This window comes from Quercus suber, unplaced genomic scaffold (assembly GCF_002906115.3).
Source record: "Quercus suber isolate HL8 unplaced genomic scaffold, Cork oak 2.0 scaffold_404, whole genome shotgun sequence".
Lineage (NCBI taxonomy): Eukaryota > Viridiplantae > Streptophyta > Magnoliopsida > Fagales > Fagaceae > Quercus > Quercus suber.
In genome coordinates, this window is record NW_027069855.1 from 20,414 (window position 1) to 45,122 (window position 24,709).

The window sequence follows — 24,709 nt, forward strand, 5'->3', positions numbered from 1 at the left end:
AATTCAAAATTGAAGACCACTCTGATACCAATTGTTGGAAAAACATGGTTTGTATCACATACAAAACATACGCAGTGAAAAATTAACAAATCTACTTCATTTGCAATTAATAACATGTACTATGTAAATTTCAAAATTTAAAAACAGAAGAGCGTACCTTGGTGCAGCGAAATTCAAAACCAAAGATTAGAAGTATTTGGGAACACTTTTAATTTTCACTCCAATTTCACTTTTGCCAAGAATTGTGGTCTCTCAATCAGTTCACATGTATGTGTTCAAAGGAGATTAAGAGAGTGACTTACACTCTCATACACACCATTTCCATGCATATAAAATTCTGTATGTTTCTCTCCCTATATATAACTGATTATCTAATTAGGCTAGCCTTTTAAACCATTCCAATTGGGATTTGGTATATGGCTTGGAGTGGGACCAAAAGGGACAAATAAGACACTAGCTCTAATGGGTTTTGGGCTTTTCTGTCAACTCTTGACAAGCCCAAAATTACCATTAATTATATTTAATAATACAATATAAATATAATTACACTCTAGGCCTTATTAATAAATTATATCCCAAGACTTTATTATACATTCAACTCCTTCATTAAAATATTCGTAGTAATACAAAGTCATGAATGTTGACTGCTACTTTAAAGATTACTACATCTTAATCTTTGAGTATCTGGTTTAATCTTTTAAGTTATTCATCATATATTTATGAAATCCAATTTCATAAATATATACTTTATTAACTTCTAACTAAAATAGTTAGGCCTAACATTCTGAATAACCAAACCTATTAAACTTATCTCAATGGAATATTTTATACCTCTGTTAAGAAATTATGAATTCTATCTTGAGAATATATGTTCCTTCAACATTAAATGTGGCTACCCAACATACTGAGGTTTTGATCATAACTTTAGATCTCACTTCTAATATATCAAAGCAAACACTTCATGATCAGGTTCATTATTCTCTCAAGATTAAGAGTTGATGTAAATACAAGTCGTGAAATTTATTATTCATTTGGCAGTCGCTAGTAGAATAATAAATCTCACAGCGACCCAGTTCAATATATCTTAACACTTAAAACATATCAACTAGAAGTCTACACTTTAATGATCAAGACAACCCATTTTAGTTGATATGTTATAGTCTTCATAGATAAAATACCCAATTTCACAAAGAACTTGTAATATATATCTTTTGTGACTAAATCACATAAATCGCATACTATGCATCTCATGGACTATATGATAATGTCCAAATATTCATGTTACCATTATTTTAGATAATAATAAAACAACTTTATTAATCACAACATAATGTCATACATAATGTCATACAATAGGATTTAAAAGGGCATATATCCTAACAGCCCAGACCACCTATAATATTTTTCAATGCATTCCATGATGGTACCAGCTTCTCTTCTTGTGGATTTGGAGAACATGATGATGTTGTCTACATACATAATGTGTGTGATGGCAAGGCCATTAATACTTGCCTTCACACCACTAATACTTTTAGCTCAAATTCTCAATTTAGAATTATTGACAGAATTTCTTGCCCCAAGATAAATAAATAGGATGATAATGGGTCACCTTGCCATAATCCTCTACTTGTTCTAAATTGGTTTGACTTTGCACCATTCACCAACACATCAACACTCCAAAAGAGACCAAAGATACATAAGCCATGGTCCAATTTACTAATGTTGCATTAAATCCAAACCTGAGCATGACAACTTTTAGGAAGCTCCAATTCATTCTACCATATGTTTTTTGCAGATACAACTTCAAAAACATTAGGCCAGATTCTATCTTCCTAGTCTAAAAACTGTGAAGCATTTCCTCACTACCACCTATGGGCACAACAGAATGGAGTCACCACCCAGTTATAGGGTATAGGAACCATGAATATAACGTCCTTTCTACGAAGGACCTTTGATCTTACTACCAGAATTTGAGTTCGGAGTTTAAGTACGTTCTTGGGAAGGTGTTAGACACCCAAAATTGCCCAACACTAAGGTTGGCCTCCCATCATACCTTAACCTCATTAAAAGCACTTTCAACACTTACATCTATACTCTCACACACACACACACACACACACACACACAATAACATACATCTATGCATACAATATGACATCTTTCATCCCAAACAAAACATACTTATCTATCAACCCAAACAAAAAAGGAGCCAAACATATTAAAGAAATCCTAGCATTCATCTAACATATGAAAATCCAATCATACACCTAAAACAAGGCAACAACTTACACATGGCAGCAAGGAATATCATCAAAGCAAGGAAAACATATTACAAACCCTAATCATACATCTAAGTATATTCTGTCATATCGTCAAAGTAAAACCCTAACACAAATGCATGGACATTGCTAATGCATGACTTACCCTTTACTTACCTCTCAGCAGCACAACACCTATGGCATCAATGCATGAACATGTGAATAAATGACATTAAAGCTAAGAAACCCTAATCTAGATATGTGATAACAAACAAACATGTTAAAAGCTGAACAAGCAATTATGGGGCTTAAAAACATATGAAAAAGAGGCTACATAGAACAAACATATGAATGCAAAAACAAAACAAACAAAAATTAGGGTTTCTGAGTAACGACATCACGCACACTAGAACAGGCTTGCGTACGCATGAGTTCAACCTACGTGCATAGGCTAGATCATGCATACACAGATCCTTACCCAGAATACCCAATTTACACAGAAACAGAGTAGAAGCCAAACAAAACATAAAACGTAAAATCTAACAACCTAACATGCTTAAAGACATAAAGAAAACCTAAAACTAACCTAAACAAACATGTGTAAGCATAAACTAAACAAAATATAGATTAAAATAAAGATTAAAAATAGAAAAGAAAAGGCAAAGCTTAAAAGGATACCTTAAAGCAGAAGCTCATAGACTTGATTTTTAATCGTTCCCCTCAGTCAAATCTATTATAATTCAATAAAATAGTGATTAGTAATCTTAAACTCAAAGGATTGGGGCCAGAAAAGGCCCCAAAAAAATAAAAATGACTTGAGGATATTTTATAAAAAACTCCCTTTTAATTCACTATTTTCTAGTGAATCTTAGGTTTTTCCTGTGGGATTTCTGTGTATTTTGAAAATATATCATATAAGGCTTTTTATAGTTGAAAAAATGGGGTTTGGAACGGCTCTCAAACGATGTGGGATTTGTTCCAAACCTCAGCCATTATTGCAGAAAACTTGTCCTTCTTATGCTTTTGAAACCCTAGCTGCATACGTAAAAATATGCCTGCATACGCATGCTTTAGCTTGAGTATGTAGATCGCAACTCACATACGCAGGCTGAGGGTCACTTTGGTCATTTAATTTTTCAAAAATATAATTTTTGCTCATTTAAAAGTTTATTTTTTCCATTTTAACACTCCTTATGTCATTTTAATATCAGATTGGGCTCTAAACTGGCCTTGGGCCTTAGAGTTTGAGCATCATTGGGGAACGGGGGCCCGAGTCTGAAAGGGTACAAAAAGCGATGTCTATTCCACCTAATTCTCAATTATCCATCTTCCTAGAATGCAAGCAGATTGATTGGGAGATATTAATTTATGAAGGAGTGGTATGATTTTGGACACCAAGAGCTTTGATATGATTTTGTAAATGACATTGCAGAGGCTTATGGATCAAAAATTATTTATAGTGGATGGGTTTTGTGTTTTGGGAATTAGGACAATCAGAAAGGTATTAAGCTCCTTTGGTCGAGCTCTAAGGTGGAAGAAGGAAGTGACAGCATTAATGACATTCTCCCCAACAATATTCCAGTATTTCTTATAAAAGATGTCTTGGAACCCATCAAGGCCTAGGGCCTTTCGATCTTCCATCACAAATATAGTATTCTTGACTTGATCTAGGGTAGGAATGCTACTGAGGATGGTGTTTTTTGTTTGTGTGATTGAGGGTTGGATGAGGTTCTTCAAATCATGGGGAAGTCAACTTGATCTTCTATGTAAATGGTTTTGAACCCTTCTTGGAACATATGTTTGATTTTCCCTGCATCCCTAATCCAAGTTCCATCAGTATTCTTGATTGCGTTGATATTGTTGCGACGCCTCTCAATGATGGTGGAAAGATGGAAAAACCTTGAGTTCTTGTGCAATAGATATTTATTACAACTATAATTTTTTTGGCTGCAATAGGACTTGTTGTAATAGACACTTTTTTTCTTGTCATGACTCATGAGGGTAAATTTTAGGAATAGTACATTAGGTATAGTGTATTAGATTCCTAATTAAATTTGAACACATGGCTACATTGAGTTTAATTGTGCTTGAAAAGGATAACACTATTTGTATTCTATTGATAAATGTAGTCATGTGTTTGAATTTAATTGAAAAACTTAATGTCTTATAGAAAAGATATTTTACCTAAATTTTGTCTTTAATTACATATCTAATAACATGAAAAATACATCAAAGAACATGAAAATTGGAAATTGTTAACAATGTTACATGTATAAGTGAATTCTTTGGAGAATGTGAAGAAGAATATGAAAGAATCTATCGTTGAAAAGGTTTTGAAACTTTTTTAAGGATATGTTAGCAAGGGTAGAGCAAAGGGGTAGAGGAAAAAAAAAATCAAAACTCAACCTAATAGATTCAAGTGATAATGATCTAGTTGAGTAAGAGCACTAGCAATAGTGAAGCTAAATAGCTATATTGCTATTTTAGTTTCACCAAAATACAAGAAGTGCTCTACAATTGTAAAGTATAGCTAAATATTTTAGCTTTAAAGCGACAGTATGCAACTATTTTTGGCTGCATACTGTAGCTTGAAGCTAAACAAAAAAAAATATTTTTTTATTCCCACTAGCATTAAAATAATATTTCTTCTCTTTCTTTATTTAATTATTTTTCTATTTCTTTTCTTTCTTCCATTTAACTTCACCGATTCCCATCATCCTCATCCACAAACTCTCACCAATTCATCAACCTCCTCACCGCCACCACCGAAGCTCTTGCACCATTGTTGAAGCTCACGCATCATCACCAACCCATGCACTATCGCCAACCCAATTCATCATCCTCCTCACCCACTTCAAAGCCCAAACCCATCTCGCTGAGACCCATCTCCCCAAGCCCCCATCACCATCTGTTCTATTGGATCTTTATCTTCATCTGTTATGTTGAAGCTTGTGTTTGTGTTGAGTTTCCGCCAACCTAGCTCGCCAACCCACGCCGTGTTTGCTCTATGTTGGTGATTTTTTATTTTGTTTGTGATTTGTGATTTTGTTTGGTCTGGGTTGAGGAAAAAGATTGACTTTTTTTTTTTTTTTTTTTTTGCTGTGGATGTTTTTATTATTACTCTAATGAGTTATTTGTATTATTTTTTGTGATTTTGTTTGGTCTGGGTTGAGGAAAAAGATTGACTTTTTTTTTTTTTTTTTTTTTGCTGTGGATGTTTTTATTATTACTCTAATGAGTTATTTGTATTATTTTAATCAAATAGCTAAAAATAATCCACTGATGTTGGGTGTGAAGAGGTAAAATAAATAAAGTAATTTTTGTAGGTGCCAAATAGCTATATTTTTAGCTCCACCGCTGTGGATGCTCTAAGGCGAGTAGATAAAACTTTGAGCATGAGAAAAGTCAACTACAACTAACAGGAAAGTCATTTTTGAAATCTATCATTGTGTAGCTGTGTGCAATGCTCTTTTAGCATCCTATCATTCAAGCATGAGGTGAAAGCTAAAAATGGTGACAGATGATCCACTTTCAATTCTTGAGGATGACCCGTGTAGCATGTAATATCTTTATATATTTAAATAAATTTGTCTTTTTATTGAGAGAAAAAAAAAATTTGTAGCTTACAACTTCAAACTTTCATGTCCCCCTTTAGTTATTATTTTTGGTGAATTTATTTTATATACTTTTGTGTGAAACGTTAAAAAGAAAATTATCATATTTATATTCAGCAAACTATAATTTCCTTTATATCTCAAAATTCATTAAAAAAAGAAATAAATATCTCATTTTTATCATTTTTTTAAAGGCTCAAAACCTACAAAAATAAAATGAATGTATGGGGAAAAGGGGAAAATAAAATAACGAAGTTAGCTTTGACAGAAAGGTTAAAAAAAAAAAAACATAATTGTTATCTTTAAAAAAAGATATATTAAGAAAAACATATAGAAATTCAAATTATTTAATTCAACTTCATAACAATTGCGTAAAAAGCAATAAAATTTTGGAATAGTTAGACAATAGTAACATAAATTTACATTAAAATATCAATTAATTTATACACACAAAATGGTCCTTTATTTATATGATCTTGAGCAAATCCTCTATTTAAGGATGTTATAGTTATGATTCCAAGCTGTGACAAGCTTGGAGGTTAATGTTAATAAGAGTAAGATGGTTCCAATAGGTGAGGTTACTAATTTGCAATTTTTGGCATATGTGTTGGGATGCAAGGTAGCAAATTTGCCTATGTCCTATCTTGGCATGCTATTAGGTGCTTCTCATAAGTCCAGTTCTATGTGGAAACCTATATTGGAAAATTTTGAACGATATTGGCTGGATGGAAGAAGTTGTATCTTTCAAAAGGTGGTAGATTAACTCTTCTTAAAAGTACACTTCGGTGTCTTCCTACCTACTAACTTTTAGTCTTCACTATTTCTAATAGTGTGGCAAATAGGATTGAGAAGATGCAAAGAGACTTCTTGTGGGGTGGTATAGGTGATGAGACTAAGATTCATTTGGTGGGATGGGATAAGGTTTATACCCCTATTCCTAATGGTGGGTAAGGGATAAGAATAAATACCACCATCAATAAAGCATTGTTGGGGAAAAAGTTGAGGAGACAAGGCTTTGGAGGCAGGTGGTAGTAATGAAATTTGGGGTTTAGTTGGGCAAAGGGGGGGGGGGTGGTACTTGAAGTTAGGAAAGGGTTCACATGGGTGTGGTTTATGTAGGAGTATTTGCAAGGGTTTGGATGTTTTTAGTTAGTTTACTTGATACAAGGTTGGGGTGTGGGAATCAGGTGAGATTTTGGCATGACTATTGGTGCAGTGATCAACCTTTCAAAGATGCATTCCTAGTTTTGTATGACATTGCTATTAATAGGAAGGCCTCTATCGAGTCCTCTTTGGTGAGACAGAGGGTAGGGGAGAGGAGGACATGGGATGTTAGATTCTTTTGCGCTTTTAACGATTTGGAGTTGGAGTTAGTGGTGGATTTTCTTTGTATTTTTTAGTCTAATATCTCTACTAGTGAGGGTGGGGAATGTGGAATTCGATATACAATTGTATTCTAATGCGTTAAAAGGTTCCTCTTCTGTCATCTATCATTGGAATGGCATTTGAAGGGTCAAGGTCCCTAGGAGGGTTTCATTTTTTATTTGGATTGTGGCTTGGGAGAAGATAATCGCTGGTGGTAATTTGAGGAGGGGTTTCTCTATTGTGGAGTGGTGTTGTATGTGTCAATGTAGCTGAGAGATTGCGGATCATTTATTTCTTCATTGTGAGATGGAATATTAGCTGTGGTGTGTTGTATTCAAATCTTTTGAGATTTCATGGGTTTTACCAAGAAGGGTGATAGGGCTTCTTTTTGGATGAAAGGATTGGTTGGAGAAACATTTGTCTAGCATTTGGAATTTGACTCGGTTATGTTTGATGTGGTGTATATGGAAAGAACGCAATATTCATACTTTTGAAGATGTGGAAAAATCGAAGTATCAACTTCTAGCCTCCTTTGTTAGCACTCTTTTTGGTTGGTCTCATGTTTGGGAACTCACATTTAGTAATCCCTCCCATTGTTTGTAGATTCTCTTTTTTATTGTATATTTATAGCTTTTGTCTTTCTTTTTTCTTTTTCTTTTTCTTTTTTCTTTTTCTTTTATTTTTTTTTTTTTGGTATTTTTTTGGCTGCTTTTTGTATTTTTTTTTTCTTCAAGTGCACATATATATACTTATGTAAATAATTTTTGCTCCCGATTCAAATCCTAACTCCTCCACTGTATGTTAGTACAGTTGGCTTCTTGTGTAATGTACTAGGATGAGATAGTTTCCCAACTATCTTAATTTTCTTTTGTTGATTTATAGAATATGTATAGGTTAGGGAATGCTCCTATGCACATGGCTCGTTTAATTATATTTTCTTTTAATTTTTTTTTTCATAAAATCTCAAAAAATAATCTTTAGATCAAATTAGGAATTTAAGTGGGGGTAACTGTGAATCTTTGGTTCAGTGAGGTTAACGGTCACTTAACTTTAAATATTTTTGAATTGAAGCTAGTGTTATTGGTGGGTTTCCTGAAGGTTTGAACAAAAGTATGGAGAGTTTGGTGGGTCAGGGTCAGCCAACTTATACATTGCCCATGCAAAACGTTGTGTGTAATAAGGGGGAAGTTGGTCACAGTGAGGGGTTGAATGGTATTTTCTCTTTTGGTGCAACTCAGACCCCACTTGCAGACATAACAAATAGAGTTGTTACGCAGCCTTTGAAAAGTTCCAAGAAAAAATGGACAAAACTTTTGCGTGAAGTTGGGGAATCTGATTCTAGTTCAGATATGGAGACTTCAGAGAGTAGGCGACCGGAGTTGGAAACTGTGGATTTAACTATTAGAAAAAAGAAGAGAGTTAGTGCAGTAAGCAAGGGGGGGAAAGAGAATAATCAGGTGGTGGCTGGTTCCCAGCACCACCAGTCACAATGAGTTGCCTTAGCTGGAACTGTCATGGGCTTAGGAACCCACAAATAGAGGCCGAACTTGCTGACTTGGTCGGCAAAAAAGATCCCAAATTGGTTTTCCTCATGGAGACCAAAGTTGATATGGATGTTATTGAGAGGATTAGTCGTAAAATGTAGTACAAATTTTTTTTTGTTGTTCCACATCATAATAGGGGAGGGGGGCTGGCTTTGTTGTGGAAAGACAATTTTGCAATGAGAGTCCTTACTTCTTCTGATAATCACATTGATGGGGTGGTGGATCAAGGAATGGATGACGCCTGGTGTTTCACGGGTTTCTATGGAGAACCTGAAATTGCCAGCCGGGAAAATTCCTGGAATCTACTAAGAGACTTGAGCCTTTGACAGAGTTTACCTTGGATATGCTTGGGTGATTTTAATGAAATTCTTAGACTTGAAGAAAAACAGGGTTGGTTGGATCGGCCTGAAAGACAGATGCAGGGGTTCCAGGATACTTTGGATTATTGTGGGTTTAAAGATCTTGGATTTAATGGATTTCCTTTTACATGGTGCAACAGAAGACCGAGAGACCATAATGTTTGGATTAGATTAGACCGAGAGGTTGCAACAGTGGATTGGTTTTTAAGGTTTCCTACCTCTCATATCCATCACTTAGAGTGCTTTCATTCTGACCATAGACCTATCCTTCTCATTTCAAATGCTGAGCAAAAAAGATTCTGTAGAAAGGGAAGGCCATTCCGATTTGAGGCAATGTGGATTAAAGATAGATCTTGTGAGGATGTGGTGAAACAATCATGGGCTGATTTATTTGACTCAAATCCGGTTAGTATTTTGTTAAAAAGAATTACAAGTTGCCAAGTCAATCTTAGCACATGGAACCGGGTCACCTTTGGGCATGTGAGAAATACTTTGGCCAAGAAACTGAAGGAGTTGAACCATGCTGAGGAGGTTGGACTGTACAAAACCAACCCAGACCAGATTGAGATGCTTCGGGCCGAAATTTACTTGCTTCAGGGGAGGGAGGAAGCAATGTGGAAGCAACGCTCTCATAGTGATTGGTTGAATGAGGGAAACCGCAATACTCGCTATTTTCATTGTTAGGCCAACCAACGGAAGAAGCATAATTTTATTGTAGGGTTAGAAGATGAGTTTGGGGATTGGATTGAAGATGAAGTTCAGACGGGCAGATTGGCAAGTTCTTACTTTGACACTATGTTTACTTCTTCGAACCCAATTGGGTTTGATGAGATTTTGAGTGGCTTAATTCCTACAGTAACTGATGAGATGAACAATAGTTTAAATAAACCTTACAATGCTGATGAGGTTCTCAAAGCTCTCCACCACATGGCCCCTCTCACTACTCCTGGTCCCGATGGTATGTCCCCTATTTTTTACAAATCTTTTTGGCATATTATTGGAAAAGATGTGATAGAAGTAGTTCTGACAGCTTTAAATTCAGGCTCTATTCCTGATGCTATTAATTCTACTTTTATTGCTCTTATACCCAAAATAAAAGACCCTAAGAAAGTTTCAGATTTTAGACCTATAAGTCTCTGTAATGTGGTCTACAAAATCATTGCAACAGTCTTGGTTAACCGTTTGAAGTTGATTTTGCCATATGTAGTTTCTGATTCACAAAGTGCTTTCCTTTCGGGAAGGCTGATTATTGATAATGTGTTGGTTGCATTCGAGACACTCCATTTCTTGAAGCGGAAGACCCAAGGGAAAGATGGGTATATGGCTCTAAAGCTTGATATGAGCAAAGCTTATGACAAAGTGGAGTGGGACTTCTTGGAAAGGGCAATGTTGCACTTAGGGTTTGCTGGAAGTTTTGTTGCTACTATCATGTCATGCATCAAGTCTGTATCATATTTTGTTTTGCTCAATGGGGTGCCAGGTAGAACTATCAAGCCCAGTAGAGGGCTGAGGCAAGGTGATCCATTGTCCCCATATTTATTTCTGCTATGTGCTATAGGTCTTCAAGGCTTGCTCCACAGAGCCGAATCTGATGGTGCTATTAGGGGGGTGTCAATTTGCAAAAATGGGCCACGGGTGTCTCACCTCTTTTTTGCTGATGACAATGTTCTCTTTTGTCATGCTAAAGATTCTAAGTGCCAGGTAATCCTTGATCTTTTGTCAGTTTATGAGAGGGGTTCTGGTCAAAAAATAAACAGAGATAAGACAAACATCTTCTTCAGTCCTAACACTCACCATGATGTCCAAGTCAGAATTCAACATCTGTTGGGTGTTCCAGCTATCAGGCAATATGAGAGATATTTGGGGTTACCTGCATTTGTGGGGAGAGCAAAAAGACAAGGGTTTGCCTACATTAAGGAGAGAATTTGGAAGAAAATACAAGGTTGGAAGGAGAAACTTCTATCTCAAGCAGGCAGAGAGGTGCTTATTAAGTCCGTCATCCAAGCCATTCCAACCTATTCTATGAGTTGCTTCAAGCTTCCAAAGGGGTTAATTCAGGAAATTGAAGTCATAATCCGCAAATTTTGGTGGGGCTGCCATGGTGACAATAAGAAGGTACATTGGGTAAAGTGGGAGAAGCTTTGTCAAGCTAAAGATAGTGGAGGTATGGGGTTTAAGGAGATTGAGAAGTTCAACGATGCTTTGTTGGCCAAGCAAGTTTGGCGTATGTTGAAAAATCCAGAATCACTTTGCCATAAAGTGTTTAAAGCTCGGTTTTCCCGGATTGTTCCATTCTTGAAGCCAATCCCTCGGCTAATGGGTCATACGCATGGAAGAGTATTTTAAGTGCAAGGGATGTGGTGCGGAAAGGCATGGTTTGGCGGATAGGTGATGGTAAAACAGTGAGTTTAAAGGAGGATAAGTGGCTCCCGGATCAAGTGTATCGCCCGGTTAGTTCCCCCCTCCCCTCTATTCCCCCTGATGCAAAGGTTAGTATCTTGATCGATGAGGAGAATGGAACTTGGAAGGAGTCCGAAATTAGGCAAAATTTTTTGCCTCATGAAGCAAAGAAAATCATGAGCATCCCTCTTAGTACCAGACTGCCTCAAGATAGCCCTATATGGTCTAAAACGCCTTCGGGTATTTTCTCAACTCGAAGCGCTTACAAGCTGCTGGTTAATGAAGCTCAACCAACAGCCCAAGTAGCTCTAATCCATACCCCCAAAGACATCTTTGGAGAGGCATTTGGATGCTACGAACCCCAAATAAGGTGAAACACTTCACTTGGCGAGCATGTAACAATTCACTTCCAACAATGGACAACTTGTTTCGTCGGCACATCACCCCTTCTGCCTACTGCAATACATGCCAGACCCAAACTGAGGACATTCTGCATGTTGTGTGGGGCTGCCCAGAGGTGGCAAAACTGTGGAGCACTATCAACTGGATGCAGCACACAATTCCTCACTCACCGGGGGACTTTTCTAACCTTTTCTTAAGTTTTTTGCAGGTTCGGGATGACTATAGGGTGGAGATCTTTGCTATTTCAGCTTGGTTGCTCTGGAATCGGCGAAATTCAATTCATTTTCGGCGTCCAGCTCGACCACTGAATCAGGTCTTCTCTAAAGCAACCAGACTCTTGCGAGACTACCTTTAGGCTAACGATGATGCACCAGTTATAGTCCGGAATCCAGTCCAGTCTAAATGGTCTGCCCCAGCACTTCCTCTGTACAAAGCCAACTTCGACGGAGCTTTGTTCAAAAGCACCAACTCAGCTGGCTTGGGAGTGATCATCAGAGATACTAACGGAGCTGTCATTGGCGTGCTATCAGCTCGAGTACCACTCCCTCAGTCCGTGGCAATGGTGGAAGCTCTAGCTTGCAGGCGGGCTGTTCAATTTGCTGTTGAAATCGGGTTACACGAAGTGATATTTGAAGGTGATGCTGCAGTAGTTATCAAAGCCATTTCAAAAGGATCGGCCAACCAATCTTCGTATGGGCACATAGTTGATGATATTCTTGGCCAAGCTTCTTTTTTACATTTTTCTGACTTTTGTTTTGTCCCTAGATCATGTAATTCAGTAGCTGATGCATTAGCTAAACGTGCTAAAGTAGGGCCTGACTTACAAGTTTGGTTAGAGGATTGTCCTGAAGACATTGCCACTCTGGTTTTGGGTGATGTATCTTGATGTTTTATTTCAGTTTCAATAAAGTCCAGCCCCACTTGGGGTCTGGTTTCTCAAAAAAAAAAAAAAAAAAAACTTTAAATATTTTTGTGTAAATATAGTAGACTATAATCAATTTTGAGAAGATTAATTCTAATTACATGAGTCTCTCCAGCCAAAAGCTTTATGGCTCGGTACTACTATCCCCTCATGCTAAAGAATATGGATTTGAATTTTCTTCACCCACTTGTTATAATGAAAAAAGTCTTGAGTTTAATTCCCCCTTCACAGTTTTGGGTGAAACGTGCAGATTGATGACTTCAACAACTCATAACAAAGCTTTGGTTCATTGTTTTGACTGCTGAAGTGCATGAATATAAATTGACTAAAAATTTGAGGTCTATGGATGAAGTGGTTTATACTATGGAATAGAGTGCACTGACAGCTCCACGTTCAGTTTAGGGTGGTCTAGTTGAAAAAAAAAATTATTATATATAAATTTAAAAAATTTATGATTTTTAAATTCTTAAAAATATTTGCGACCACACTAAATTTTTTTAGATCCAACATAATTAAATTTTGGACAAAATTTGGTGCCGAACTTGGTTGTAAATTAATACTATAACTCTACTCAATAATTTTTTTTTTATTATATGTGAATTTTGACAAATCCACAAATAGATTATATTTTCTTCTTATGTCCTTCATACTTGCAAAATTTCAAGAAGATCAAAGATTAATAGCTATGTCATCAATCCAATTTTTAAATTTTGAGTTTTTATAGTTTAAAATTATACATAAAAAATAAATTTATGGATCAAAAGTAAATAACATACGATTAACATGAAATTTGACATACGTTTTAAGAATATAAAAAACATGCAATTCAACAATTAGATTTTCAAAATATGTGGTCATATTAATTATTTAATGAGAGTTGTAGCCTTGGGGTACAATTAGGTTTGTAGCCAAATTTTGTCCTTAAACTTTAGTCCATTTAACAATATATTAGGTCCTTACAAACAAAAAGAAAAATCCCAAGAAAATTTTTATCTAACAAAAATTTTGATAGAGATGTAACTTACCACATTGGTAATGAGACTATTATGAAAAAATTTCAGAATTTAAAAATTTGTAGAAAGACTTTATGTATTTATGTGTGTGCATTTTATTTTCTTTTTTTTTTGGATCAATATATGAAGTTCTCTTTTAATTAAATTTTGAGTAATTTAAGTTTCTTAATGACCATCTTGAAAAATATTCCTAGAGCCGGCACAAATAGAGTGAAATGAATCTTCGTTAAATAAGCAGTATTCGTTTTTTTGAAGTTGTTCCAGGCTTCCATTTGTAGTATATACGTATTCCGAGCAAGAGAGCTCATAGTTTGTTCAGCAAAAGAGCATTACTTTAGGTACATCACAATTCTACCTTCAGCGTACTCACCAAATTCCCTATTAAGCTGGTTCTGTTTCTAACCATGTCCTGTGCCAGTATTTTTCCTTTTCCAAGGTGATTATTTTTTAACTTAATACTGTAAACATGTAAGAATGACTGCTTCAGAATCACAATTTGGGGTCTTAGAGCATTCACAGCAAGGTTCTCAAAAAATAAAGCTTTTAGCAACTAAAAAACATAATTTGTCTATTTTAACAACTCACTTTACAATACACTCAACATCAAAAGTTATAAACAATACAATAAAATAATATATCCCAACACAGTATATAACCACCACCCACAACCTGTAAATCAGAACCCCATGAACCACCGTCACCAATCCACCATCACCGAGCCATGATCCATGATCACCGACCCACAATGAGGAGAGGCTGAGCGAAGGGGAGAGAGCTGGGCGAAGGAGAGAGAGGGCTGGGCAGAGAGAGGCTGGAGGGAAAGAGGGCAGGAGCTGTGATGGGCTTGTCTGCATGTGAGAGTGACAATAGTATGATTCAAGGGAGAAACATTCACGCATGTGTGTGGGAATAAAAAATTCTTTTTTGCTTTTAACATCCAGCTACAGCTCAGCAGCTCACTGTAGCTGTAGCTGAGACTCAAATTTTTAACTTTAGATTCTTTGATGATGTAGTATGTGTTTTTGGTGTTTTGGTTGCTAAAATGACCTTGCTGTGAATGCTATCCAAACAAAACAAAACAAATCTGCATGTTCATTTATTTGCAGCTTTATCTGCTCAATCTTGATGAAGGTGACAACAAGCTGTACTTTTGTGACCGTGAACTTACTGTGCATGTTGCAATTTCCGAAACCAAAGAGGTCAATATAATGTACAAAACTTAGAGCAACTTTATGATGTGCTCCACCTGTGTAAAATACACAAAAACATGTCTCTCAGATTTTAGGTGATAGCCACGATCCAGATCACATCAGGATGAAAATCCTGCCACTAGAAATGTAAATAACTATTTGACTAATATAGAAACATTCCGCTGATCACTGTCCCACTAATTTGATACAGGTCATGCTCCTAAATAATTTATTATAAAATACTATTTTAGCTCCTAAACTTTACTAAAAGTTTGTTTTTCGTCCCTTAATTTTAAAAAGTTTTTTTTATCATTCCTAAACTTTGTAAAAAGTTTTTTGAATAATATAGAAACAAAAATAAAGTTGAAAAAAGTACTTTTTCAATAATTTATGGATTAAAAACAAACTTTTAGTAAAGTTTAAGACTATAAATAAAAAATTTTCAATAATTTAAGGACACAATATGAATTTTTCAATAATTTACGAATAAAAAATGAACTTCTTAAAGTTTAAGGATAAAAAACAAAATTCTGGTAAAGTTTAAAGACCGAAATAGTATTTTACCCATTCTCTTATTACTAAATGTAACACAAATACCATGCCTCTCGCTGTCCATACGTACATTAAGCACACAAGTACTTGTATGCAATAATTTACTTCTCAACTCAAGATAAAAAAAGAAATAAAGAATACTAGAAATGAAAATAGTATTTATTTCAACTAAAAAAACATTTAAGGTAGATAAGTTACAATCTGCTGAAACTAATTCAAAAAACCAAGGAAAAAAATATTTATATTTTACAGTTTATTGCCCAGAGTATTTGAGCTTTTGACGCTCTTTCCTTCGGATGCAATCTCTTTTACACAGTCTGCTATGTTCTGAACCTTTTCAGACAAGTAGTGTGTGTGGTCCTCAATGTGCTTAAATAGAATGTCAATGATTCCTCTATATGATGCAGACCGCTTTCTCTCAACCAGAAGCTGTTTAGTTAGCTCTTGAACTTGAATTCTCGTGTGCTCATTCTGCATGTAGTGCATTGGCAAAAAAATAAAAGGAAAATATTAGTTAAAGTCAACAAACACAAATGCATTGCTGATGCCGAAACGGTTACTAGAATTGATGTATTTATAAAGGAAAAAATATCACACACTATTTTGCATCAGTATCTGATTAGTCTTCGAAAGGTATATGTTCCTAAGCAATATCTAGAGGATACAAGGACCAGATGGTACTGCCATGACACAGTAATAATACGGATTAATAAAAGTTCTTCGTACCAACTCCAAGACCTGCAATGGCAGATACTGCATAGACCTCCTGTCTACACATGAACGGAAATAATAACATCCTAGGTGGCTTTAATATTATCTTATTTGAAAGATTAGGATTGTGAATTGTCTGCAATTGATTCAAACACACACACACACACACACACACATATATATATATATAAGATTTCAGTTTTATTTTCCCCCTTAAACACATCGAGCTCAACACAGAAACCATGCCCATCCAAATCCGTCAACATTGACCTTCACTAATGATAGAAACATCTTTGTCCAAGCCAAGGTGGAGACGTGGATTTGAACTAATGTGCTTTTGTTCCTATTGTAAAGGCAAAGGTACAGAGAAGGAGGAGCAGCATAGATAGCAGAAAACGGCATGTAGTTTAGTATAAGTTCTGTAAAACTACTTGTAGCTTAGTCTATATCATTAGTGGCTGAGTTAGTTGTGATTAGTGGCCACGTGTACAGCTGTGATTAGTTCATTAGAAAGTGAGTTTTAGCTTAAATCTCACTGGTTAGTTAGAAGAGGTTAGCTATAACAATGTATAAATATCTAAATCATGTAATCTATTGTTAGTGTGTGATAAATACAAGATTTTCATTTCTTGGATTCTCTCAATTCTTACTCTAGAATCTGTTTCTCTTTCATGGTATCAAAGCCATCAATGGCGTCCTCTACAAATTCAGCTTCCTCTGCTACAAGTTCAAGCACAAGTACACAGACTACAATTTCTACTCATGGAGTTAATCCTTCGTTGCTGCTTCTATCTAACATGGTGAGCATGTTAACAGTAAAGCTTGATTACAACAACTATTTGGTTTGGAAACACCAAAGCGAGGTGCTTTTGGAAGCTTACTCAATGATCAACTTCATTGAAGATAATCTTGAAGCTCCTGCTCCTCTTCTTAAGGATAGCTTAGGGAATTATACCATTGAAGTTAATCCTAAATATATCCAATGGAGGAATCGTGAACAAGAACCATTCACTTTTACCAATTCTACTCTCTCTTCGTCAATTTTGGCTCTCACAGTAGGTCAAAAATATGGTAGAGGGGTCTGGAAGATCCTAGAGAAACGTTTTGCTTCAGTCTCTCGATCTCATATTCTCAGCTTAAGGAATGAATTGATGAGTCTCAAGAAAGGTTCAAAGAGCACGAACACTTTCTTTCAACAAATCAAACAAATTCGTGATAAACTTGGTGCTGTGGCAGTTTGTGTTGATGAGGAGGAGCTTATTCATTTAGCTCTTGAAGCTTTGCCTCCAGAATATAATGTGTTTTTTTTCAGCCATACAAACTAGAAATGATGTAGTTACTCTTGAAGAGTAGAAGACTCTGCTAATGCTGAAGAAAGATTGATCAAGAAAAGGTCTGATCTTCGAGATTCTTCTTCATTTGCTATGGCAGTTAATCAGTTAAATCAATCCTTCAACAGAGGAAAAGGAAGGAATGGCAACAATCGTGGTCGTGATAATGGAAGAGGTAACAACAACGGTCAATTCTTTGGTGGTCAATCTACTCAATTTTCTACTGGTCAGTCTCAGTTCTTTGGCCAATCCTACAATGGTCAAGGTCAGTTTTCCCCTTCACAGTCTCAATCCAAGTCTAGTTTTCAACAAGGTCAAAGACCTGTTTATCAAATCCATGGTAAGAATGGCCATACTGCTCGAATTGTTACCATAGAATGAATTTTGCATATCAAGGGAGACATCCTCCAACTAAGCTTGCATCGATGGTTGCAAGTTCAATGGCTGCAAACTCTAGTTCTCATTCAAACCAGAATTGGTCTATTGACACTGGTGCTTCTAATCATATTACACCAGACTTGGCTCAGCTCTCTCTTCATGAACAACCTACAGCTGGTGAGACTATTACAGTGTGCAATGGGCAAGAATTACCAATTACTCATATTGGTAATGGTAAGCTTCTCACTCCTTTCCACAATTTCAATCTTAATAATCCTTAAGGTACCACAAATTGCTTCAAACTTACTTACAATGCATAAACTTTGTCTACAAAATAATGCCTTTTGTTATTTTGATGCTCATCAGTTCTCAATTCAGGATTACAAATGAGGAAGGTCCTATACAAAGGGTTGAGTAAAGATGGTGCCTAACCCATTCCATCCATTGCTTCTTTTTCATCTTCACCTACATCCTCTATCAATTCAAGTTGCTTTGTTGCTGTTTCTACTCAAGCTTTGCTTTGGCATCAAAGACCTAGGCACCCTTGTTCCAAGATATTGCATTTTGCCTTATCTGATGTACCTTCTATTAACATTTCTCCTTTTAGTGATATTCTTTCACAATATGTTTCTTGTATACGTGCTAAAATGCACAAATCTTCCTTTCCAAAACATGTATCCAGTACTACTTTTCCTTTGGAATTAGTTCATTCTGATGTTTGGGGCCCTACTCCTATTGTTTCTATACTTGAACACAGGTTTTATGTGATATTTGTTGATGATTTTACTCGTTTTACATGGCTATTCTTGCTTAAACATATATCTGATGTCTTTATTGTGTTTGCACATTTTAAATCTCTTGTTGAGAATTAGTTCAATACCAAAATCAAAGCTTTAAGGTCTAATGGTGGTGGTGAATTTGTTAATCACAATTTAAGACCTTTTGTCTAGATAATGGTATTTCTCATCAACTTTCCTGTCCTTACACCCCTCAACAGAATGGGATGGCTGAAAGAAAACATAAACATTGTTGATACTAGTTTGGCTATGCTTCATAAGACTATCTTCCTTTGTCTTATTGGTCTTATGCTTTCAGTACTGCTGTCTATCTTCTTAATAGGATTCCATCTTCTGTTCTTAATTTTGTGTCTCCTTGGTAGAAGCTTTACCTTAAGAAGCCTTCTCTTCATGCTTTAAAGGTCTTTGGTTGTGCTTGTTTTCCTTTTTTGAAGCCTTATTCTTCCCATAAATTTGATCCAAAGTCCAAGTTGTGTATTTTTTTGGGCTACCCCCCTCTTTCCAAAGGCTATATCTGTTTGGAAGTGTATATTTCCCCTCGTTGTATTTTTCATGAATCTATGTTTCCATCCTTGTCAAGTACGGATTTTGTGTCTTCTTCTCCTTCTTCATCTCTTCCTGCCTTTGATCCTTGGTTGGCTACTTTGCTTCCTTTCTCTGTTCCATCTGCTTCTGATTCTTCTATTCCTGTGTGTTGTTCTCCATCTTCTACTGACACTGCTTCCTTACCTATTCCTGACACTACTCTTGCTATTGTTCCCACTGTGTCTCCACCTCTATCTGCCCCTAGTGTTTCTACCAAAACTCATCCTATGCTTACCAGGTCTAAGAATGGTATTTTTAAGCCCAAAGCATATGCTGTTCAGGCTAACTATGTTGTTACTGAACCTCCTTCTTATGTTGTGGCTTCCAAGTTCTCTCACTGGGTTGCAGCAATGGACTCAGAATTTGCTAGCCTTCAACAACAGCATACCTCGTCTCTTGTTCCCCTCCCTTATGGTAAGAATGTGGTTGGATGTAAATGGGCTTTTAAAATCAAGAGGGATGGCAGTGGTAATATTGCTAGGTATAAAGCACGGTTGGTGGCCAAGGGTTGCTTGCAGCAAAATGGTTTGGATTATGAAAAGACATTTAGTCCAGTTGTGAAGCCTGCTACTATCAGAATTTTTCTTGCTTTGGCAGTGCAATTTGGTTGGTCTCTTAAGCAATTGGATGCATCCAATGCTTTTCTTCATGGGGTTTTACAAGAAGTATATATGTGTCAACCCCCTGGCTACAAGGACAGTTCAAGACCTGACCATGTGTGTCTATTACATAAAGCTATCTATGGCCTTAAGCAAGCTCCTAGGGCCTGGTTTGATAGCTTTACCACTCAGTTGTTTCATCTTGGATTTCATGCCTCTTGTGCTGACAGTAACCTCTTCATTCTCATTCATTCCTCTCATATTGTGTATCTACTGCTTTATGTTGATGATATAATCATCATTGGCAACAATTCTTCCTTTGTTACTGAAATTGTGAGTCAACTTGGTTCTTCTTTTGCTCTTACGGATCTTGGTTGCTTGAATTACTTTCTTGGACTTCAGATTGAATACACAGATTCTGGTCTTTTTGTTCATCAGTCTAAGTATGCTCAGGATTTGTTTACCAAGTTTAACATGCTTGACTGCAAGCCTTGCTCTAATCCTTGTGCCTCGAATCATCATTTTGTTCCAGCTCATAGTCCTCTCCTCACTGATCCTACTACCTATAGAAGTTTGGTTGGGGCACTTCAGTATATGACCTTTACTAGACCAGATTTATCCTATGCTGTGCAACAAGCTTGTCAATTTATGAGCAAGCCTACTCAACATAATCTTGTAGTGGCTAAGAGGATTCTCAGATATTTGAAAGGGTCTTTGCATATGAGGATTCATATTCAGGCTGATCCTTTGTCTCTTTCTGCATATTGTGATGCAGATTGGGCTGGTCATCCTATAGATAGGAGGTACATCACTGGTCTGGTTGTGTTTTTGGGTGGCTCTCCTACTACATGGTCTGCTAAGAAGCAGCCTACAGTTTCAAGGTCGTCTACAGAGGCTGAATACAGATCTTTGGCTATAACTACTGCTGAGCTTTATTGGTTGAGGATGTTGCTTAAAGATCTTGGTGTTTACTTATATCATCCTCCAATTTGTGGTGTGATAATGTTTCTGCTCTTGCCTTAGCTTCTAATCCTATCTTTCATGCTCATTCTAAGCATATAGAAGTTGATTACCATTTTGTTAGGGAGAAGCTTTTAAACAAGGATCATGTGGTTGAGTATATTTCCACATCTGATCAGTTGGCTGATGTCTTTATCAAGTCACTTCCTTCTCCTCGGTTTCATTTCCTTGTTCACAAACTCATGGGAGTCCCTCCCCTTCGTTTGAGGGGGGATGTAAAGGCAGAAGGTAAAGAGCAGAAGGAGCAGCATAGATAGCAGAAAACGGTATGTAGTAGTATAAGTTCTGTAAAACTACCTGTAGCTTAGTATATATCATTAGTGGCTGAGTTAGTTGTGATTACCTGTAGCTTAGTATATATCATTAGTGGCTGAGTTAGTTGTGATTAGTGGCCACGTGTACAACTATGATTAGTTCATTAGAAAGTAAGTTAGTTTTAGCTTAAATCCCGCTGGTTAGTTAGAAGAGTTTAGCTATATAACAGTGTATAAATATCTAAATCATGTAATCTGTGTGATAATTCATAATACAAGTTTTTCATTTCTTGGATTCTCTCAATTCTCTCTCTAGAATCTGTTTCTCTTTCACCTATAACAAAATGCACAATGAAGATACCATCCAAATACGTAACAATTTTTCTGACTTTTTACAGCAATGATCTATACAATTTTCCATTGATTGACAAAAGCTTTAGATTCAAACCAAGACATAATTTGCAGCAGGAATTGAAACAGGTATATACTTGGCCGGGCATAGGCGTCCCTGACTTTCAAATAGAATCCAGATATTAAGTTCGAATCTAATCAAATCCATATGGCTTCCTAATTGCACACAAATAGGAGCTAATGATAAAAGGCTAGAGTTGATATTAGGTGGCAGTTAAAAATACAAGAGGAAATGAAAAAGGGTGTAATGTGTACAAAATTTTGCCAAAGCAAGAGAACAACTAATGGTTAGAATACAAAATGAATACAGAATGAATCCCATTATGCAAGAATCCAGGCAGGATATGGGAAACTCAAGGGACTGGATATATGGGTTGTGAAAGCTTAAGTGCTAGTTTGGCTGGGCTATAGCTTTGCACAATATAAGAAGCTCTAGCAACTTGAGAAGCAACCCTTCTGTTAGTTCTCAAAGCTTCTAAAAAATGCAAGCTGCTTTACAAAAATAACTATAAGGTTAAGTATCCTTTGGTTAATGAACAGCTGTGGAGTAAGCTAACGTGTAGACCTCGTTGATTTTCCAAGAAATAGTAACTTATACTTCCTTAGATGAATCTTGCTAATGGTGGACCAGCATTTCCCTAATATGACTCTCACTTCAGCTTGAAGTGTGATGGTATCTTAAAGGATTATGAATTGTGTCTGTGTCTATATTGTTAACGTCACCCGGAGGACCAAGTTGAAAATTTTCATTAGATTGCCCTAATATCATTATTTTCTCTCGTGGAACTTTAAAATCCAGTCCAACTACTGAGATCAACAACATAAGCAATAGGGATGGAAAATTTTGACCACACCCACTTGCCCACCTTAAAAATGGGTAATGGGAAGACCCTTTAGGAAATAAGTAAAGATGAGCTTTTTGTTTATGTATAGCTTTTTAAAACCTCACTTATTACGTATTTTGAACATCCATTTGCCATGAGCTTTTTTGTTTAGCTTTTATCTTATTTTGTTTATATACAGCTTTTAAAACCTCACTTTTTCAAGTACAAGTATACATTGATCCACTTTCAAAGAAAAACAATCATTAAAAAGCCAAATAAGCTTATGCTAAACAGACATGTCTTACAAATGGATACTCACCCTTTAGTAACTATCTCACTCAAAACCTCACATCTTTGGCTGATAGGTTCTCACTTTTTTCTTTGCCCAGTTTTTAGTCTAAATACAGGATTTGAATCCTCTCCATTTCAAAGTGAATGGAGAGTTTCCATTTAATGGCTAAGCTTGAAAGTGGAGTAAATGTAGGGTCTAGATTGTGTCAACTCATTTAAAAATTTATAACTCTAGTTTAGTTTAACCATATTTAAATTTTAAATAAGTCAGCACACCCGACATTTACTCTTTCAATCTTAGCCATTAAATGGACACTCTCCTTTTCACGTGGAAATGGAGAGGATCCTTATCCCTAAACACACAACTCATCATTTCAGCCAAAACTACCCAAATCTACCCTCAAGAGATTTTCAGCTGAAACTAGAGATCTTGAGCTAGCATTAGATCTCCATCCATTAGATACTCATATTCAAATGATAGTATCAGAAACCCGGAAAGATCCAAAAACATGGAGTTGCAGTTTTCAACCATTAAAACTTATTCTCCACTACTAGCCGCAGATTTAGTCCATCAATCTAATAGTTTTGGCATCAACACCACAAATAGGGGGTGACAAACATAGTAATCACCAATCAGATAACACTAGGACATAACAACTAGTCTGCATGTGTATGGAATATAACCTATTTATTGAAATTTAGAACCAAACACACACACACACACTAACTATATATATCCTTCCCTTTTGACCTAATAAATAACATATACGTATACAAAATTGTCATATTATAAAGACAGTAAAAAAATTTTTTAGTTGGACTCATGCAAAATTGAATTTCTAGGAAGGCAGAAAGCCAGGAACTACAACATAACTTTTCTTTTTCTTTTTTCTTCAAAAGAATTGGGATTTGATGCTAGTCGATAAGCATGCCATGGAACAAGTATATAATACATTAATCATACACAGAAAAGTTTCCAACATATCATAGGCAAATATAGTTTAGTGCCATCGCTAGACGAGAAAAGTAATTTTGCAGCAATATGAAATACATAAATGGTGAAGAACTGACCGGGAATTGATTATACATTGATGATTTTCGACCCTTTCCAGGAACCAACACATGAGTGTGCTCCTTGACAAATTTTGTAACAAACCACTTTCCAGTGCTCAGTTTCTTTATTGAAAGCATTGCCTTACAACCAACCCTAGTGGGAGACCGTGACCTCACAATCTTCGTACCATGTTTATCAGGCACTCGATAGCCCTCTTTGTTACATACCCATGTTCGACCAATAATAGATTTATCAAGCCTGGAGCGAGATAGATTGCTTACACGTGGTATGAAACCCATACGCATTCCATATGCATTGTAAAATGCGTGTGCAGCAGCTTCTGATTCGAATTCTTGACCCACATATGGTTCATCTCGTTCAACTGCAGTTGACTCTGCTCTAGAAGAATTTTGAGACATTTCACCGGTTTGTGCAAGATGAGAACTTCTAACTGTTGCAACTTCATTACTTAATCGAAGCTCCACATCAGATGAATTATCTAAATTCCCATCACGAACATTTGTATGACATTCAGAATCCACTGCAACATAAATTTTCAGAGCTGTTACCTTCCAGTTCAGAAATACGATTCATAAACCAGTGTCCATTAAAAATATAAAAATCTTATATCCACTTTTGAATCAAGTATAATTTGATGAAACCAACTAAAATATCAGAGGAAAATTCTCAATTAACTTAATTCCGACTAAGTTGTGGTTGACTTCATGGATAATTTTTCAACTAATTGGATTTAGCCACATGCACTTGGAATTCAATAAAATTGAATTAGATTTTAAAAGAACACAGAAAAGTGGAAAATAGAAACTGCAACAAC

General features: G+C 36.1%; 1 protein-coding gene across 1 annotated transcript; it reads right to left on the reverse strand.

The window, feature by feature from the left end:
* Positions 1-15,739: 15,739 nt before the first annotated feature.
* On the reverse strand, positions 15,740-24,451 carry LOC111984810 (protein FAR1-RELATED SEQUENCE 5). Its single transcript, XM_024016433.2, has 2 exons — positions 23,892-24,451; positions 15,740-16,090 (listed from the first exon to the last, which is right to left on the reverse strand). Exons 1-2 carry the CDS (start codon positions 24,291-24,293, stop codon positions 15,866-15,868), a joined length of 627 nt encoding a protein of 208 aa, XP_023872201.2. The 5' UTR covers positions 24,294-24,451; the 3' UTR covers positions 15,740-15,865.
* Between the last annotated feature and the right edge of the window lie 258 nt (positions 24,452-24,709).